This window comes from Protopterus annectens, chromosome 3.part0, assembly GCF_019279795.1.
Source record: "Protopterus annectens isolate FY-2018-M chromosome 3.part0, PAN1.0, whole genome shotgun sequence".
In the NCBI taxonomy this organism is placed as follows: Eukaryota; Metazoa; Chordata; order Ceratodontiformes; family Protopteridae; genus Protopterus; species Protopterus annectens.
Genome location: NC_056731.1, coordinates 171,734,823 through 171,756,959, shown reverse-complemented (window position 1 = coordinate 171,756,959; position 22,137 = coordinate 171,734,823). Strand labels below are relative to the sequence as shown.

General features: G+C 39.7%; 1 protein-coding gene across 1 annotated transcript in view; it reads right to left on the bottom strand.

Moving 5' to 3' along the window:
• KIF15 (kinesin family member 15) overlaps positions 1 to 22,137 on the bottom strand; it is a 2,415,358-nt gene that overhangs the window by 842,822 nt on the left and 1,550,399 nt on the right. The window contains exon 28 of the mRNA XM_044065522.1: positions 2,486 to 2,564. Coding sequence (XP_043921457.1) covers positions 2,486 to 2,564 — 79 coding nt within the window. The remainder of the gene's footprint in view (positions 1 to 2,485; positions 2,565 to 22,137) is intronic.

Below are 22,137 nucleotides of genomic sequence, written 5' to 3'. Positions count from 1 at the left end.
AAAAAAATGTACAAATATTTTACATTGACGTAAACAGCCTATGACATACTTAATACAGTGTTAAGTTTAGCTTACAGTGATCAATATATGATAATGTATTATCTATGTGGTGGCTTGTATCAAGAGTACTTAAAGGGAGATGGAGAATATGGGCTATGTACTTTTAAATGCTACTAAGTTAGCTTTAATGATTAACAGTCCTGTAGTACATCAAAGTCCTGGAGACCTCATCTTCAATATACACTTCTTGGAGAATGAACCACATCTACTGTCTGTGTGGGTTATTTATAAAGACTCCTAACAAGACAGGTTCAGGATGACTGATCATGGCTCTAGCCAATTATCCAGAGGTAGAACTGTAACTGTTAGACTCTCAGGATACACCCCCGAGGATGTGAGTTGAGGGTTTCTCTCCAATTCTTTTGCCAAGTTCTGTTTTATTGTCTTGCTCTCTCTCTCTCCCCTCATGACTATCAAATTATATCCCCTACTGCTCTACTTATTTCTCTGGCAACCTTAGATCAATAAAAAAGGGAGGTACTACCCAAAGATCACAGCTGTCATCCAATGGGCATCAGCTTTTTCCAGAATGCTCCAAATAACCTCTCTCTGGTAGCTAAACTGTATGGTGCATTGTCCGTTACTTTGGGCCTTTGCAAGCACAAACTTTCATGCAACCATACTCCCAGTTAGGGCGTACACATTTCTTGTAGCAGGTTTAATAAGCTTGCTCTCATGCCTTTTGAGCAATACCTGCAATCCTGGGCCTTTCCTGAGGTGGATTTTTTTGCTGTAGAACTTTAACTCTGTCCTAAGATGGGCATATTTGTTGTAACAGCCACTCATTCTCACCACCTCAGTGGCTAATAGACTACCTGCGGCATGGGAACAATAACTATACACCGGAGTTAACCAACACAGCACTAAGTTCCCATCTAAAAATTTATCCTACTTAGAAGTTTTGTCTTGTACCTAATCTATCCAATGTACCTTTATTTAAATAAACACTATTATTGTCCCGTTCGATTCTCAGCTAGAGCGTCTTCTGTGTGGAGGCATACGTGAATGGGGCGTGCCTTCGTTGAAGGTTGTGCATTGGGGCTGGTAACCCGGTACGTAAAAATCCACTACCAATCATTAGCGGACCGGAGTTCCGCTGTGGCGACCCCTAACCGGGAAAAGCCGAAAGACACAAACAAACATTCTTTTTAAGGGACAAACTCTTGGCTAGGCTTGTAAAGGTCACAGGGTCATTAGCCTAGTAACCTCCTATGATTACATGTTCACTAAGCACAGTAAATTTTAGTGCAGTTTTTTTTTTTTTTTTAAAGAAAAATGAGAGGTTCCTGGTTGGACTGGCTTGGTATCCAAATAAAAATAAATAAATCACAAAGTCAAGCACAGATGGTCAAATGAAAATAGTCACATAGTCACTAATAAGGTAAGGCCTATAAACATAATAAATCAAAAGGTCCCCTATAACAATGGCAGTGCTTCCACAACCCCCATTTAGCGCTGCCCTTCAAACTATGATAGGTCCCAGTAGACTCTTGCCTACTCCCTACGATCATGTTTCTCACTTATGGCTAAACCTATACCCACCCCTATGGATAATCTCCTTCATGCTCTCTTCAGTACTTTTCAAGCAAAAACTTAAGAAAATAACTTAGTATATTACATATCTTATGGTAAGGTTTTAACAAAGCTGAACTCTCAGATCAATGACACACAGAATGGAGTTGTAATGCAGAGTGAACCACTAAGGAAAGTGAAGCTGTTCACTAGACCCATCCACTATATCAGATGGCATCTAATGAGAGATCTCCTGTTTGCTAATAATAATAATAGTGACAATAAAAGAAAGAAAAGAAAGAAAAAAAAGGCTTGAAAGCAGAGGAAAAAAAAAGCAGTGTTTACTGAAATGTGAGTGGCTGATTTTGCTTCAGAACGTAACAAGTTTATTTACACTCTATTTAAAAGATGGATGATAAACTGTCTCAAAGTATGTTTTCAGTGCAGAAACAAATGAGGTTGCTGGCCAAAGAGGTAAACCAGAAGAGAATGTGTTGCTACTGCCATCAATAATCAAGCTGTTCTTGAGGTACTTGTGGGCTTCTTCAAATTCTCACAATGACAGAAGGCATAGTAGAAATTTCTACATTAAGATGATGACTATGCAAGCTCATTGGTAGGCTGCAGCAGGAAGACAGCAGATCTAATGTTAAATATTTGAGAGTGAGGGGAACTACAAACAAACTGCAATGCAGTTCAAATAAATGTGGACAGATTGACTCTAAAATCTAAACGCATTTTCACGTACTCCACATATTTCACTGATGCAGGCAAACAGTACTCACTTCACAATGGTACACCAATTCATACCTTAATCAGTGTCCCCTCCACACACACAAAAAAAGGCAAAATATATTCTATCTCACAGACTCCAAGCTCAATTATTGCTGTAAATTAGTATGAAAATCTTTACCTGCTGTTCACACCTTGCTGTTAACTCACAGGACTGCTTCTTCAGTTGAACACATTCATCAATAGCTTTAAGTAGTTCCCTGGAGACAGTCAAAACAAAGTCATTAAGAAAAACTTTTTTATTAAGAAATGTAGTATACAAATTCTTTGCTCCCAATCCCAAAATTCTTGACATGAGTTCCATTTTACAGCTACCTGCCACTTAAGATTATACAGCCACTCCTATATCACATTAATTATACATAACGAATGATTTAACTAGACTGAACAGCTAAAGCAACTAGTCATGATTACATTACAAGACGCACAGAGTACTGCTTTCACCAGACAGCTATACAACTACCACTACCTTGATGCTGTGTAGCACTATTCCTTCTGCAAATCTGCCCCAGGTCCTCATTACTTTCTTCATGAATGCACATTTTATTAATTCAGTCCTAAACTATACTTTCAGATGGCATTTGTGTCCCTTTATTTCACGGCTTTCGTCCTAAACCCACTCCCCTTATTTACTCTAAACAATAGACACCAGAAATACTCTTAGCTTCACTTGTCTTCTCTTGTGCACATCCAACTATGGCCTTTCTTTTTACTTCTGCTATAATCTAGCAACTTCAAACTACTCTCTCTCTACTGGCCTTCTCTTTTTTGTAAACTTTAATCTCCTTATCACTCTCCAAAAATATACCATGTTAAAGGTACAGGCTGAAGTCTAGATACAGTGCAACTCCAGGGTTCTCTCAACCATTCACTGATAACCCAGTCAGAAAATATGATTATGTTGGACAACATCTCTGCTGTGTAAAGCAAACACTTTCTCACTTGCAGCGCAATTAGTACTTGAACATCAGCCTGCTCCATATAACAATCTATTCATAACCTGGTTCAGGACACAACTAAATCATACTGTACATGTTAATCTCATAGTGTAAGAATAATGGGATAAACAGAGAGAACAAGATCACAAGATAAACATCTGGATGCATACATCAGATGGCTGCTTTTCAGCACAATTCTATAGTTACAAGTGAGTCTCAGAGTTGCTATTTCTGCATTATACTACTACAAACCTAGTCACTTAAAGCAACAGTCAACTCCAGTGCCATACAGGGGAAAAAGCACTGACTACTGCCGAGGTGATCTAAGTTAGAGTAGCAGCTTCAGAACTTGATGGGGTTTGGCAGGAAGAGGGGTAGAATGTTGAGTCGTCGCATCTCTTTTGGGAAGGAACTGGGATGAAGTGCAGCTGGGGAGGAGCTACTGCTGAGACTCTGGTGGAGAATGAAGTCTCAGAGTGGTGGCAAGGTCAAACCTGTGGTCAAGTAAGGTGGGCAAGTCCTGCACTAGGACACAGGCATACACACACTCACAGATTACACCTTATTACAAATGTATCCATACGTCATATGTCAGCATGGGTGTGTGTGTGTGTGTGTGTGGGGGGTGAGGAATAAGACTGCAATCTTAAAACGCATAGCCTTGTCTGCCTGAGAGCTATGGCAGTTTTTAGGACCCAAACCTTCCATTCATCCTTGTAATTAATCAGTCTATGTCAGGCACTGGTGACCCTATTTGGGAGAATAAGCTAGTTAGCACTGCATAAAGGAAGTGTGAATGAGGTGTCATGGTAAGATGCAGGGATGCTGTGTTGTGAAACAGATGATCAATCCTAACTCACCAAGCTGTACTCATTACAAAAGTCACTTAAGGCAATGCTTACTGGTCTCTCTGAAGAGGCTCTTCTTATCTGGTGGACTTCACTAGTGAACAAAGAGAAAATCTGAATATAAAGAAACCAAACTCAAATTCCTTAAAAAAGTAGAATGAAGAGAATATATCTTCTTACTACGGCAAATCATAAAAATCAATTTCTTATCTCCTGAAGCCCATCCAAAATTCCTTTCCACTGTTGCTCTCACTGTCTTACTAAATTTTATCCCTAAAAATAAATGTCTTTCATTGAAAAATACACTTCTCAATTTCTTTAATTTTTGTCTAGCACAGCCTCTTTTAACATCACTAACATTTATTTTATGTTTCTATCCTTAAAAAGAAAAACTCCATCTGCCCATTATTTTTCTGCTAACACAGGAAATCTTTAGTAGTAGACGGTCCTTGAGGGAGCAAAAGTAGCTATTGAAAGAGAAACTAACAGGCTAATGAGCTATAAGGCTGTGAGAATTAATAGCATCTATCATGAATGTCTAGAACTGGAACAAACAAGGGAAAATAGAAAAAAGTCAGAAAAAAACAGTGGAAGCACAGTGGATGGCACAATATCCAACAATGGCTGAAAATAATTCTATCCCAGAATAGGGAATTTCACACCTGAAATTAGGAGAAAACAGTTCTGCACTACTAAAGATTAAGGATAAATGACAAGAAATTGAAAGTAAACTGAGTCAAAATGTTGAAAAAATATGAAGTAGAAGGCACCCTTTTGTTACATTCTGATGCCATCAACAACCTGCAGAAAGATGTTAAACAGCAGAGCACATACTTGACAGACTTTCAAATTAAAATGGAAACTCATCTGGCAGATTTAAAAGATCGAGTGAGATGCAGGAACCTGAGATTAGTTGGCATACCAGAGAAGGCAGCGGGTAGGGACACTATCTTTTGTAAGGACATTATTAGCAGAGTGGTCTTCTATTGAGCATGGTAGATTCTTGTTGAAAGAGCACATTATGTATACTCTACAAGCTACACAACAAATCAACAACGCCAGAGACCATTAGTTGTTTGGTTTACTACTTATGCCTTGAAGGAATGCTGCTCACCATCACTTTAGCAGCCTAGTAGAAATCTGTTGTTTGGTGAGAGCAGTTTTCATTGAAAAGGATTACAGCACTGAAACTAGAAAGAGGAAAACAAAGTTTATCCCCATCATGCAGATGTGCCATGCCAGAATGCCAGAAAACTCAAATTCAAGATGCTGTACCAGCTTATATAAAGTCCCCCCCCCTTGGACCAACAAAACTTTTCTGAATGCAGGGAAAGCAGTTAAAAATTGAGAGCTTAAGAGGAAAACAATAACATTAGTCAACTAAATCAAGAGACTAAGCCAGAAATTTCAAAGGAGAGGCAAACCCAAGGCAAGAAAACAAAAACACACACACCACCATTTACAATGTTCAAAAATTGTGCCCAAGTTTGAGACAAGACAGTGAAATAAAGATTAGTTGTATAATGTTACCATAACCATAATGTCCTTCTCTTCCATGATGCAGTATTCCCACTGTGGGAACCTCCATCTCAGGCGACCCGAATGTCCGGCTCCTATGCAAATGTTTAAGCCTGGTTGATGTCAGATGCATGGGACATCACACGCAGGGCTATAAACTATGGTTCTTAAATGTGACGTCTGCATGCACAGACCTCAGAATTGACTGCCCAGTCAGACAGCCTAAGGAGAACAACAATGATGCCATCCAGACAGGGTAAATGTGATGAAGGGGGATAGGAGGGAGGGCAGGAATACTGCAACATGGAAGAGAAGCACATCTTTGGTTATGGCAAGATTTTACACAACTAATCTATGTCCTTCTATTCTCATGTTGCAGTATTCTCACTGTGGGAGAGTACCACAGCTCAAAATGAGGAAAGGCTGGAGGAAGAAGTAGCAGTCTCCAGAAAACTATGGAGGATGGCTCTTGCAAATCCTGCTCTGGCTCTGGAGATATTGCCCAATTTATAAGGTTTGTTAAAGGTATGCATAGAGGACCATGTGGCTGCCTCTAGTATGGTGGCTGTATCCAGGCCTTTGAGGAAAGATCCTGAAGTGGCCACTGCTCTAGTAGAATGTGCTTTAACATTGTAGAGCAAGTCTTTGCCATGAAAGAAGTAACAGAAGGTAATGGTTTTCCATATCCAGGAAGATATTGTCTGTTTGGATACAGCTTTTCGCAGGGCCCTGGGGTGGAAGGATACAAAGAGCTGACCGGACCTTCTAATGCTTTTGGTCTTGTCCAGGTAAAATCTTAATTGCCTGTGGACATCAAGGGAGTGGAGCACTCTCTCACTGTCAATTTGAGGTGAAGGGAAGAAATGAAGGTAAATGAATAGACTGGTTGAGGGAGAGTTTATTGACCACTTTGGCCAGTGTGCAAAGGGTTACCCTGTCTTTGTGGAAGACAGTGTATGGGTGGGGATGCCATGAGTGCTTGCAGCTCAGAAACTCTCCTAGCTGAAGTAAGGCCTACTAATAGGCCAGTCTTCCAGGTACACATCTGCAGAGAGGCGGAGCTTAATGATTCAAAGGGGGCAATGGTGAGTTTCTCCAGTATGTAGTTAAAGTCCCAAGGCGGGGGATAGATTTTCTCAGTGGTCTTGTGTGGAGAACCCCCTGCAGGAAAAGTTTGACTTCCAGTCTTGAAAGGTGGGGTGGTTCCCTAGGTAAGCAGGCTGAAATGACAGATAAGTGGACTTTCAATGAAGAGTATGAAAGCTCTGATTTTAGGAGCTCTCATACACATAGGCTAGGACTAGGGGTACATCCGCTTGGAAGGGGTCTAGCTGCCTTTGTAGACACCAATTGAAGAACCTTTTCCATTTTGAAACCTAGGATCTCCTGGTAATGGGTTTCCTGGCCTCTTGCAGGATGGATAGCATGTCCTCTGAGTACGTGTCTGAAGGTGATCAGAAATTTATCACCCACAGGGCTAGGCTGAGTGTTTCCAGATGTGGATGAATGAAAGAGCAAGATTTTACACAACTGTTGTGTGAGCGGGTCCACCTTGTGAAGCAACTTGTGGTGATTGCCCTTGGCAAGAGATAGAAGGGGGAACCAATGCTGCCTTGGCCAATAGGGAGTCACCAGCAAGATTTTTGGTTTGTCCTTCTGGATTTTCAGTAGGACTTTCTGAATGAGTGGGAAGGGAAGAAAGGCATAAAGGAAAAGTCCCTTCCAAGAAATCGAAAGGGTATCCACTCTCCAAGCTAGTGGGGAGGAGTTCTGGAGCAGAATAGCTGCAGTTGTCTGTTCTGAAGAAAGGCAAACAGATCTATCTGTGGTGTGCCCCACTGGTGGACAATGTCTAAGAACACATCTCTGCTGAACATCCACTCGTGATGTTAAGTGAAGGATCTGCTGAGGGCATCCACCTAATGGTTGTCTTGGGATGGAATGCTGACCGCCTGCAGTATGACACTGTACTGGGCAGCTAACTCCCATGCCTGTATTTCAAGCCTGCAGAGTAAATAGGACCTGGTCCCCCCTGTTTGTTGGTGTACCACATCACAGTTGTATTGACTGTGAAGATTTGGAGGGGGCCTGTCTGAATAAGAGGAAGGAAGGTATGTAGGGCTAGAAGCAGAACAGTAATTTCCCTCACATTGATATGTTTTTTCTGGAGGGAGTGCTCCCTTTGAGCTTGCACCTTGAGGCCATTCATAGTGACCCCCCCACCCTAGATCTGAAGCATCTGTGCGCATAAATTGCACTGGTTTGGCGGGTTGCAGAGGAAGGCCTGGATTCTGGTTTACTTGCTGGATCCATCACCTCAACTCTGTGTTTAGGTAGGGTAGGAGGGGTACCTGAAATTACAGAGTGCGATTGTATTGTGACCAGACATTTTTCAAGTACCACTAGAACCTCCTCAGGCACAGCCTGGCTAGGGGTAGCATAGGGATTGTAGCTGCCATGAGGCTTACAAGATGGAGGAACTGCCTGGCAGAAATGTGGCTAACCAGAAGTCGTCCCTGGAAGAGGTTGGTTAGGGAGTAGACTTTGTCCTGAGAAAGGAAGGCCTTCATCAGGTCTGTTCTTATCCTGCAGCCCAAGAAGGTTCAGTCTTGGGATGGGGTGAGGGAGGACTTTGTCAGGTTGAGAGTGAACCCCAAGCTCTAAAGCAGGGACATAGTGAATTGCAAGTGTGTCCTAAGAATACTTTCCTCTTCTGTTAGAATGAGGAGGTCGTCCAGGTAAGGGTAAATTTGTATGCCTTGTGTTCAGCAGTAGGCTACTGCTGGGGATAGACTCTTTGTGAAGACCCATGGTGCAGTAGATATTCCAAAGGGCAAGGCAGTAAACTGAAAGTGTGGGGAAGGTGCAGCAAATCTTAAAAACCTTCTGTAGTTTGGGTGAATGGGAATGTGGAGGTATGCCTCCTTTGGGTCCAAAGTGGCCATGAACCCCCTTGATAGCAGTAGTGGAACAAGGGTCTGAAAAGAAAACATTCTGAAGGAAGGGACCTGCAGGAAAGGGTTAGCAGGGACAAATCCAGAATGGGCCTCCAAGGGCCATCCTTTTTTGGTACTAGGAAAAGTCTGGAGTAGAACCCCCGACCTTCTTGGCCTGAGGGGACTCTTTCTATGGTCCCTTCTAAGAGTAGATCTTGGATGATCTGGAAGATTAGATGTAGCTGTTTTTTTGGAGGGAAGGGTAAGCATTGTGGTAGGGGCTTCTCCTTCCAGGCCATAAAGTACCCTTTTTCCACTATTGATAAGACCCAGTGGTCTGAAGTGACATCTTTCCAAATGGGTAGACAATGAGAGAGGTGGGTGGAGAGGGGTAGGTGGCTTAGGCAGTCATGCACTGTTGTTTCTATCTGGAAAGGGCTGCCTGGGGGTGGGTTGTGAAGAGGCTGTCCTGGGTGAAGGAGCCTTTCTAGATCCTTTCCTGTGCCTTGAGGAAGAAGAGGATGGGGCAGGACCCACCTGACAAAGGTGGGCTTAGCAGGGCAGTTTCTGTAAAACTTTGGAATAGGCGAGACCAATAAATATTTGAGGTCCTGAAGTTCTTTGCTTTTTTCCTGGAGGCTTTTAAACAGTTCAGTGGACTGTCTGCCAAACAGGAATTTGTCTAGGGGTGCATCCAAGATTTTTTTTTAAAATCATCAGAGAGTGGCTGTAGCCGGAGCCAGGAATATCTGCACAGTACAGAGTCTAAGGCAGCAGACCTGGCTGAAGCCTCAGCAGCACACTAGTTGCACTTTATAGAATGTCTGTCAACCTGTGATGCCAAGGAGAGCTTGGATGCTACCTGTGCCTTGTTAGGTGAGTCAGGCAGGGAAGAAAGCAATACAGTTGCCTGGGAAACCAAGTCTAGGGCATATGTAACCATGTGGGTCTGATAGCCGATTGCCTTGAAGGCTAGCATGGAAGATGTGTAAATCTTTTTCCTCAGTCTGTCCATGACCTTACTGTCCTTGTTGGATGGCAGCAGGGAGGAAGAGGGAATCTGTCTGGATTGTTTGTCTGGGGCCACAGCAACGACTGCAGGGTCTGCCATAGGTGGCTTAATAAGGAACTTGTCATCTGGGACTTTGTAAAACCTGTCAGGTCTTTTAGGAGCTGGGGGCTGTGATTCAGGGATCTTGGAGGCTGACACAAATGCATCTAGGTAAGCTGGAATCACAGGAGGAGGGTGACTCCATATGAAGCAGCTTAAAGTACTTCTTTTGTACCTTAGTCATCTGCGTGGCATCCCATTTGAAATACTCCCTCATTTTGGAAAAAGTCTCCCCAAAAGAAATATCTTGAGGAGGAGTCTCTCCTTCCAAGAAGTCCTCGTCTGGGGAGTAGTCCAGGGGAGAAACTAGCTGAGATGTCAAAGAGTCATCTGAGGAAGAGGAATGTTCCTCCTGAGTTTGAGTAGGGGGAATGGAATAAGCTGAAGATGGCCTAGGGCTGAGAGCAAGCAAGGTAGGAGCAATTGAAGCTGTAGGCCTAACAGTCATAAAGGCGTGTACCAAAAACTGTGAAAACATTTGCCAGTCTGGTTGGTCTTCAGATGAAGCAGTTATATCCTTGTTTTTTTGTTTCCTCTAAGAGGAGTAGTCTTAGTGGCTCTTTGTGGAGAAGTAGGCCAAGGATCCTGCGTCTGGCCTGTGGGAGAAGAGTCCTGTTCTAGTACAGTGGGCGGCTGTCTGGTGAAGCCCAGTACCCCCTCGACATCAGCCAAAGCAGACATATCGGAATAACCTACTTGGACGTGCCAACTGGAGATTCTAGGGCGGCTTCCACAGAGGTACCTGCTGAAGTCGCCAGTTCTTCAGGACGTCCCTCAGCCCCTAGACCAGTAGCTGGCAGAAAGTCTGACATTGGAGGGGCAGAGACAGTAGGGCCTTGCAACCTTGGCCTTCTTTTTAGGTGGTGCCACCTCGACAGCCAACTGGGTTCCATGCCTAGACCTAATCGCTTTAATCATTGTTTTTCCATGAAAAGCTTCAGGGCTGCCAGACTAAGGGTTTTAGTGATGAACAACTGGAAAATGCTACAGGTCGCATGGTCATGGGATTGGCCTAAGCAAAACAAACAAAGCTCATGGGAATCCCTGTGTGGAATTTGGTGGCCGCACTTACATTTCCCCTTTCTAGATGACATTTGCTATTTAAAAGGGAGCAACAGCAACCTAAGCCTAAGAGAAAAACAAAAAATTCCCCAATGGGGTACTTATCTGAAGACATCTTCTGAAATCCAGAGCAAAGCAAGCAAGCTGACGTTCGACTGCGGCAGGGAAGTTCTGAGGTCTGTGCATGCAGACATCACATTTAAGGCACGTGGTTTATGGCCCTGCATGTGACGTCCAACGCACCTGATAGCAACCAGGCTTAAGCTTTTGCATAGGAAGCTGGACGTTCGGGTTGCCTGAGGCGGAGGATCCCACAGTGAGAATATTACAACATGAGAATAGGAGGACATCACATTTTTCATTTTGTTGTTAATGACTATATGCAGACCTCTATCCTCTCCCACTTAATTAGTAACTATAAAAAGAACAGAAAAATATGGCATTAAAATTATTTTAACTTTTTTGTGAATTTAATTGTACAGAAGAGCAAGGGGAAAGAATTCATTCAAGGCTGCAGTAATTGAAAGATATAAAGGATGCCCCAGTGGGACACAAAGATCATGGAATTGAAATCATCTATTAAAATAAAAACTGGTGGCTGGACTCACAGTGTTTAAACATCCATGGTTTGGCAACAGGGGATACAACCAACACATCATGTAAGGTGACATGATTACTTAATAGTTAACCAAATGCTAAGTGCAAATATTTTTTATAAACTGCTGTTTACAAGCAATGTATCCCCTCCTAGGCCTCTACTTTTCTGGGCATTAAGATGCAACAATTTTTTAAGAGGCTTCCTAAAGAACATAATATTGTAGTTAATATTAACTGACATGCATATGATAACATACAAACACCAAAATACAATGTCCCTCTTTCTTCCTCGTACTTTTTACTAGTGTCAGAAATAAATGCATTCATTACCAAAGTGAAAATTACACCACTAAAAGGACATCCCCTTTTTAACCATATTACAGACTGAAGTATATGTAACATTTTTGGACCAACACCCTAAGAAGCTAAAATTTAAGTCTGCTGCTGCTGTTGATTATCATCATCATCATCATCAAAAGCCTTTTTTTCATATCACAAAATACTAATCTATATTTTTCCACAGACAATACAATGTGCTTCCTCTTTGACTAGCAATAACTCTTGTACCTTTCGCCCCACAATACCATAAAACCATCCTCAACCACATTAACCTTATTAACTCTATGTTTATTTTCATAAAAAATTGACAGTGATAATCAACAATTGCATAGTCAATGGCTTCCAGTTGTTTATAAAAAAATTTCAGTTTTGTTTCCAAATAAATGTTGCTATCCCTTCACTCACTTCGCTCCATATACTAAGCAGAGATTTAAAACATTCAGTCTGTTGTTCTACACAAGATAAAATATCACTTTACATGCATAAAATTCCTGAACCATCACTCACTTCTGTAATGATACCACACTGAAAGTAAAAAGACTTTGCTAAAAAGGGTGACATGTTCCTTTCTACCCCGAGTAACATACATTTTGTCCAGTCAATCATTTATTCTATCACAATTTGTCTGGCAAATTAACTTTCAGTACATAAACTATCTTTCAAATTTTTTCATGCATTTTTTTACTTCATTTAAATTGAAATAACAGCATGTAACAATATAAACACATTTTGTAAATTGAATACAATACAAATTTCAATAAAAAGAAAAACTATTTATATTATATACAAATTGTCTTTAAAGTGTTTACTAACCTCAGTAAGAAATCTTGAAAATAAATACGTAGACTTTGCTTTCTTATGAGCATAATAAAACTTCTCCCATAACATGTAATCCATTTTATATTTAGTTTTTAAAGGCAACTCCCACCACTCCTCTCAATCCTTATAAAACAGAAATCCTGAATAATCTGCTTGACAGAGGTCACTAACAGTATACACAATTCCTGTTCAGTTATCCCTTTCCAAATTTTAATTCTGGAAAAGATATTACCAGTCATAATGCAAACAGCCAAAGGGTAAGGAAAACCTATAGAAATGACTTCACTGTGTATTCTCTCCCAACAGGCATCATAAAATAATCAATGTTTGTGCAAAAGTTACCCCGTTAAAGATGCAAACTGTCACACACACAACTTCCCCAGTTTTAATGTTTTAAATGCATTCTAACATCTAGAACTATTCTCATTTCTGCATTACAGGTTACAATTAAAGCCTCCTTCAAGGATAATATCAACAGTTACGATAAAGAAAAGAAAAAAAAAAGTCTTAAAATAATGTTTACCTATTAAATGGTATAATGGTTGAATATATGTCTGCAATATACATTTATGTATACATTTACAGAAATCCTATTTCCAAGCCTACCAACTAATGCATCTAGACAGGGAACTGCAACATTCTTAAAAAGTACCATAACACACGAAATGTTAGGACCAAAGAACCATATTACTTTTCCACCCCATACAGCTACTCACTATAGCCACTAACTAGGAATTAATTATCTAATATCTGTAGACAACTATCAACATGTATCCTTCTACACCACTGTAAAATGACCAAGCATCTCACATTGCTCTTAACACTATTTAATATCTTAGCACTGCTGCAGTAAACCAACAAGGGAAAAAAAAACGCAGCTGAGGAAGAGAAAAATAAGGTAGTTCAAACTGAAATGAAATTTATTTTCGTGTACAAAGTATAGATACAGATAAAAGACTTTCATCCAAACACCTCCCAGGATTTCATCAGAAGCAATTTTTAATAACGTCTTCTATACAATTTAAAACCACAAGATAAAATTACACGACCACATACAAAAACTATAGTATTAAGATAAAAACGAAATATAATATTACTAAACACTATTTTTTCAACTTATTAAAAAAATTGATATTAATTATTCCATTTAAACCTGGGCTTTTATTAGGTACCTTAAGTGCCACTGGGTTTCTTTAGTCTTTAAACAGCATTTGTACTCACCCCCACATAAATCTAATTGCATATAATCCAAGACAAAAAATATAAACTTATTCCAGTTACAATACTCCTTATATCTATAAAAAGCATTTGTAGAATCTAGACACTGACTCTTATCTATCAATCACTTTCCACTAGTTCTAGTTCCAGTGAAACAAGTGCGAAATATAAAAAACAAGTGTCCTTTGAGCAGAGGAAGAAAGAAAAGGAGAGTATAGAAACAAAAAGTCAAACTGGATGTAATCTGGCATCAGAAGTAGGAACACTGATATATAATGTTGTTTCTTTAGTTTTAAGTGAACCTCAATAAGTCTACTGAATAAAGGACTCTCATTCATACCAGCAGAGAGTTCAGACTTTGCTGATATTGTTCTTGGTCTTAAACTATTTGCTCGAAATATTACGTTAAAATGTTTATTTACTACTAAATTGAACACTGATAAGTTTAGAAAACCCAGTGTTTTCAACCCAACTTACCCATCCTCTATTAGAGACATTTGTGAAGATATGTGAAATGGAAGCCTATGACTTAGACTTATTACACTCCAATGGTAAAAATAATACATTTTTTTAAATCTTAGTAAAGATGAATACTTATCGTTACATGAATTAAAATGCAACAACATTCAGATTCACCCCGCTGACAAAGGGGGCATTATCGTTAAGGATAGGGTCTTATGTGGACAGGATGCATTTACTGCTAGCTGATGAGGGCACTTATAGTAGGATAAAGGTCCATGTTAACAGTTTGATTAAGGAAGTACACAAAGACCTTTATTGTTTTTCTAATGACTGGCTCATTGACGTATGTTTTAAGTACTTTAGTGTCAATGAACCTCTATTACATGTCCTTCATGGTCTAGCAAAAATTTATAAGGATTCAAAAGAGCCACCAATGCGCCCCACAGTTTTAGGGCATGGTTGGCTAACTGAACCTATATTAGTTAATAATGAATATAAGTTGAAATCTGTGCTAAGGCACCTGCGACACTTAAAGATACCAGTTTTTTAAGTAGTCTATAGGAATGTGTAGAGGAGAAATCAGATGTATTTGTTACGACTGACATTAATACACTTTTTACTGTAATACCAGAAGAGTTCGGCATAGAGGCAGTTTGATCCTTTTTGTCTGAGAACATTGAATATTCGACTAGCCCTAGCCAGATTAATATGTTATGTATGTTGGTGGATATATTCTCCTTACCCATAATGTCTTTGTATTTGAAGGTGAATGTTTCTTGCAAGAATTGGGCATAGCTATGGGCATAGCATGTGCCAATAGCTACGCCAATATTGTTTTAGCATATTAGAAAAGTGACTTATCTGGATTTGTTGCTAATATTATATAAGAGATCTTTTGATGATGGTTTTATATTATGGAATGACACTGTTGAAGAATTGGATTGTTTTAAGGTACTGTTCATCATATTCTGAGATAGATTTTTTAGATGTGAAATAAAGACAAAAAAGGCCTTATTAATACCAGTGTTTATAGGAAGTTGTGTTGGAAGAATAGTATCCTTCACTGTACCAGTATGCATCCTAGCTATATTTATCATAATGTGTTAAAGGGACAGTTCCTTAGGATGTCGAGATTACATACAGACATCTGTATTAAATGATGTTTATAATACAAGTAATGCATTTTTAGCTAGCGGCTATAGAAAATATGAAATTGATAATGGTCTTAATGAAGTTAGAGCTTCAAGGGATGGAAAAGGAAAACCACATTCCTCAATTAAGAGAGGTTTGCTATCCAATAAAGATATTTTTTATTGACACTAGGAAGGTTAAAATTAACCTTATATCCTCCAAAATCAGCCTGATTTGTGATACGGTCAAAAGTAATTGGCCAATTTTAATGGCTGATCAGGGCATTAGTGATATTGTCGGAAATCAACTGAGCTTTTGTTTTAAAACTGAGTTATCCCTTAAACGAATGCTATGTTTCTCCACTGATGTTTCTAAACATCTGGTTTCTGATACGGTTGGCACTTTCTCGTGTAGATCATGTAAAGCTGTAGTTTTATTTCTTCCAATAGCAGCTTTGTACATCCCAAAACCAATGAAAGAACTTGCCTGAAAATTTATGCTGATTGTTTGCACAAAGATTTAGTGTATTTAGTGATTTGTAAGCCATGTTCCTGCTTTTTGCAACTTAAAAGAATTTTGGAGCACATAGGAGACATATGTAGAAATGTTACAAGTGCACCAGCTAAACATGTAAATAGCAATCTAGGGCATTATTTTCTTTTTATGGTGTTGCAACATATTCACAGGAACATTAGGGTATGTGATATCAATAATAAAACAGAATATAAAGAGTTGAAATGAACTATTAAATTACAGGCTACTATGGATTTTGGATTGAATGACAATACTCCTTTAAAACCAGTACTGAAAATGCGTAATTTATATAATTGAGAACAGGTTTTAATTGTTTTGTAATTAACTGATTGTCAATTTGCTTATGTAGTTAAGGAGTTTGCATTCTGAAGTGTTTATGATCTGAAGAAGTGCTTTAAACATGAAAACGTTTACCAAATAAAACATTTCTGACATTTACTACATAAGGATTTATCTTTTATTAGTCTCTCTTCAGTTTTTGATACCTTGTAGTCATAACTATATAAAAAGCTACACTGAGCAACATAAATATCTCTAGAATTACAAGTGAGCCTTTTATCAACTCCTACAGATTTACCCAAGTGCTCAAAAAAGATATTCAGTCCCTCCATAATTAAACTACAGCATCCACATTTGTATTTCCACCCTCCTTATTGGTCTCAAGAGGCATAAAAGTATTGTCACATTGAAGAATGTCTTTAAAGGCAGAACTTATTTTGTAAATAAATGTAATTTGTACTAAATCATGATTACTTAAGGTAACTTACTTTCCAGATATCACACAAAACATTTTTAATCAATTCACTGTTGATAGTCATATTAAGAACAAGAGGGTCCACCTAAAACACTTTAAAACACTTCTGAGATAACAGATTATTCCACCCAGATCTTAAAATGGGAGGAAATAAAACTTCTCTTTTAGACTTAAACTCTTCACCTGTTTCAACAAGTTTTATCCAATTTGTAACCCCTATCAATAAACATTGATAATAAAATCAATTTCAGCTAAAAAGTCAAACTCTTTGTTAACCACAGCCTTTTCTGATAAGACTTGAGACCTGCAAAAACTACAAGTACTGTTGGTGACTCCCTGCTGGGTGAGGAAAGTAAATCTACTTTTTTGTCTGCGAGTAGCTTAAACTGACAGAGCTCCTTTCTGTTTTACCTGCAACATTTTGTTTTCTGTTTTAAGAAATCTGGTTGGCCTGATGTTTTTGTTCTATGAGGCAGACACAAATTACATAGCCTGCATATTTCACGTTTTTTTTCCATTGGTTAATTAGTTTCTTGAGTGATACTTAAATACACAAAGAATCTCTGGGTCTTTGTCTTTTCTGATAAGACTCAAGACTTGCAAAAACTACAAACACTGTTGGTGACTCCCTGCTAGCTTGGTGAAATTAATCTGCCCACCCTTACTGCAAATTGAACTTTATAAGCTCCTCCCTCTCTACACTGCCATTTATATCTTGAACTATTTGTCTTTCCTTAGGCTTTATTTTGAAAAAAAGTGCATTTTGCCTCTTATTGTCTGTTCTATCAACGTACTTGCTCTGAATTTTTTACCTAGCTGTTGGATAGAGTAGTGTATTTTTACACTCTAGCAAGCAATTTTCTGTGTTTTTACATCAAGAACACAATGTACTTTCCATCTAGTGGCAATGAGTTGTAGTCTGGTCTGTACAGGATGGGGAAACATGCTAGAGATTCCTGCATCTAGTTGTTTTATTGGCTGGATGGCTTATTAATCAGCTTAAATTGGCTCTACTAGAGCCAAACTTGCCACTACTTACCTCTTCCCTTCCCTTCTTTATGCCTCACCTATTCTAAGCACTACCCTAAAAAATAAATGAACAATGTTACAACAAAATAACAAGATTTGCCACTGCCCAACCTCATGAATCTCATCACTGCCTATTACATAAACAACTTAATTGACTTCAGCTTCCACAGCAACTACACATGAACCAGCTAATCCTAACTCAAGCTACTCTACAACCCCCTAGTCTCTCCAACCATCTCCTCCTCCTTAAAATACTATCTTCCTCACCAGAAACTTTGATCTTGTGACAAACACTTTTTTGCTATTTACTAACCAATCAGATCCAGTGGCCACAGTCTCTATTCTTACTGCATAGCCAAAACTTGGAATAACTTGCCTCCTTCTATTGGACAAGTCCCTCCTTAAAGAACATCTTTGTGAATCTTGGTTATGCTCATGTTCCTCACCTACCTAGCTTTCAGACAATGTTAACAGCTTGCATTTTTTTTCTTCATGAATTTCTCCTTGTAATCACCCTGTAGACTCATTAACTACATGCTAACTTATCAAATGCATATTTTACATTTTCACACAAATAACATTATAATCAGTCTACGTTTTTCTTTACTACTGGCAATATTCAAAAATGCATTTTATTACCTATGTGTTTTTCCTATATGTAATTCTTTGCTTACTATTTAATGTTCATGCCCAAGACATACTTTTTATCGCTTGTAAATATCTGTGTTATCATCTGTATATATTTTTAAAAAATATGTGGAGAAGTTTATCTCTTATTAATGTTAGTGATATTGTATTTGTGTACAGTTTTTGTGTGGAGCTTTTCTCCCAAGGCCTCCATTGAAAATGGGTTGTGTGTACCCAGTCAAACTTTCCTGGTTACCAAATATCAAATAAATAGTGCTTTTATAAATTCTGCACAATTGAGTGGCTCTTGGCTCATTTCTAGAAAATTAAGTATTTATATTAAATAATCACACTTTAATAAGCTGTTTAAAGTACACGGCTGTATTTGTAAGCTTGCATTTTACTCCAGACACTCACTGTGCTTTTACATTAGGAGGACTGGGATTATTCGTCTAGTGGCAGTATGTGTTTACACAGTCTATCTGAGTTGGGAAGCACAAAAAAGGGCGCAAAGTGTAGTCATTTTGTTGGTTAGAGGGCTCAGTAGTCAGTTTTCTGTATTACTAGTGTTGTTGTAAATTTGGTACATTTGCACAGAGCTGTGCCCGTGTCCTGCAAAAGATGCCAACATCTGGAACATTGTTAGTTTCATTGGTGCTGGTCAGCATTGCTGGTTAGGTTGGCTGAAGATTACACCAAGTAAGCAACCTTCCCTCATTAGGTTACAAACACCCTCCACTCCTATCCTTTAAAGTACTAATCAGTACCTGCAACGGAGGATGGGCACTTTCTTGCTATCTCTGCATCCAGCTAGCTGGACATGGGTATCCTGAAGAAATGCAACAATTGTCTTACGTTCACTGACAATTACAGTATGTGAGAGATGTAGTTACATAGTCACAATGGAGGCTGGACTCGCATACAGAAACAAAGCAACAAACAGGTTGTCAGTGACTCACCACACCCACAAAAGACCACACACACAGACTCACATATGTGGAAGTGCTCACATATAAGTTACCCAAACCTCAAAGGCCTCTCGGGCACACTCCTCAGAAACTCCGCATACATGCAAAAAAGACTTTTCCTATCGCAACATTTAAAGCTACATCTCATTGTGTCTCAACTACCAAGCTCATAAAGCAAAACACTCCACGACCCAATACTCTGGTCATAGAAGATTACATTCTGAGACAGACTGATATTCCTTTTAGCAGGCTGGATAAGGGGAAGGATACAGTTACATGGCCGTCAGAGGACAGGAATCACCAGATCATGCAAGCAAATCAGGTCACCTACCCCTAAGTAAACAATGACTCAGTCATAGCCCATGTGGGCACAAATGACTTGAAACTACCTCCTTGGACTATATGAACAAAGACATGATTGAGCTCTCAGAATAAGTGTCCTAGGCAGGTATGAGCCCATCACTGAGCAGCATTCTACATTCTCCAAGAATGGTGCCACAATACCAGCAGAAGATGATCGACATCGACACCTTAACAACTGGCTTAGCTACTGGTGTCATTCTAAAGGGATCCAATACCTGTTAGCCTGGGGGGACAAGGTTGACAGGTCATGCTACTTTGTTAGGGATGGTCTTCACCTGTCACCTCTAGGCTTTTGGATATTGGCCAAAACATTATCCACCCCATAGTGCCTTTTTTAGGCATTGCCAAACAGACAAACCTTCCAGCATACCAAAAGTTACTCAGGACAAGCTAAAGGTTTTACTGCTCAATGTCTCAACAAGAAACTGCACGCCCTGGAAGCTCTGCTCACCCTGGAGGATGCGGATGTCTGTACAGTTACTGAAACATGGTTCAAAGCTACAGAAAAGCACTCTGGCAGTGCATGGCTATAATGCCTTTCATACATTCCGACCACCCACTGAACATGAAAGAGCAAAAGGCAAAGATGTATCTACCTACATAAAGAATGAGCACACCTCAAGGCTGGACCAACGATATGACATGCTTGAGAGACTCCATGTCCAACTAACCATGGAAACAATCTATTAGCATATTTGTGCTAGCTACAGATCTCCCACCATGAATCAGAAAACCCATACATCATACCTAAAGTTACTAGAATCACTCACCAACCAGCCCAATACCATACTCATGGGTGATTTTGAACTACCCCCTCCATTAATTGGGAAGACATGCAAGACCATTAACATACAGGACCAAAGATTTCTTGACTTTACAAATTCAAATGCCCTGGAGCAGCTAGTCTGCACTCCTACTATGGGAACAAATATCCTAAATCTGGTACTCACAAATATGCAAGAGTGCTGCTCCCCTCCAGTGTGATGTTCTCACTGGTAAGATCAGATCACAAAGTGGTCTCCCTTGAAATAAAGGTAAAACTAGTCCTTCCATGTAACCCCAAAAACTTTAAGAACTTCTCAAAGGTAAATTACACCTATTAAGGAATGGCATAGCTAGTTTCCAAGTTCCCCCAAATCCAGAAAACACAGAAACTTATGCAGAGGCATACACAAAAGTCCTGTACTACCATATAAACAAATGTTTAGAAACGGCAGTTCCACACAGAAATAAACTTGGGTCAAACCGAAAAACAATCCACCTTGGTGGACCCTGGTATTAATAGCTGTACAACAAAAATGGAAAGTAAGAGGTAATGTGCACACCAGAGCAAAAAGTCCCTCATACTAGTCAAGTCTCTGAAAGCAGACTGAAGTAAAAAAAAAAAAAAAAGCCTCCAAAGCGAAAGATAAAGTACAGTTGTGTACACTTACCATAAATGTAGATGTTAGAGTGTATTCACTGTTGCAGTCATTACATTTGGGTCATCTGCCTGCAGGTAGCCCTCAGCCAGCCTGAATATCTAAGTGTTGGGTCCTGCATCGGATGCTGTCTCTTCTTCCATGACGTCAGGTAGTCAGGGGTATAAAGCATGCAGCCAACGCCATTACATCAGTTTTTCTTGCCCCAGATGTCAGGTGCCCCCATAATGGGAAGCTATATATATATATATATATATATATATATATATATATATGTTACACCTCCAACAAAAAGCAAATACACCAGAAAGCTGAAATACACTAAACAAGAAGAAAGGTATAGCCAAGAGAAGTCAGGGGGCTGGAGGGAGGGTAACCAGAACTGCAACAGTGAATACACTCGAACATCTACATTTATGTTAAGTGTAGACAGCTGTACTATGTTCTTCGTGTTTCACTTTTACAGTCATTACATTTGGGCAGATTCCCAAAGCCAAGGCAGGGAGGAGGAAGTTAGAGAGCATTAAGCCCTGCAAGACTGCAGTGGCAAAACCAGCTCTGGATTTAGAAACCATAGGCAAGTGGTAATGCTTGGTGAAGATATGTACAGAGCTCCAGGTAGCAGCTTCTAGGATGTCCCTGGCAGGGACACCTCTGAGAACGGCTGTAGAGGTAGATGCAGCCCTGGTGGAATGTGATCTTATCCCCTGAGGGGTAGGTTTTCCATGTTGCTTATAGCAGAAAAGAATGCAATGGGCTATCCACTTAGAAATTGTTTGCTTTGAAATGGCCTTCCCCTCTGCCCCTGCAGCAAAAGCAACTAGCAGCTGTTCAGTTTTTCTGAGAGGCTTAGTCCTGTCCAAATAAAATCTTAGTTGTCTGTGCACGTCCAAAGAGTGCAGTAATCGTTCTCCTTTGTTCTGTGGATTAGAAAAAAAGGTAGGCAAATGAATGGACTGAAGGGCCACACTGGATACCACCTTGGGCATAAAGGAAGGATTGGTCCTGAGGGACACCCTGTCAGCATGGATGATGAAGGGTTCCCACTGCCATGACGGCCTGAAGTTCAGACACTCTTCTAGCTGAAGTGATGGCTAG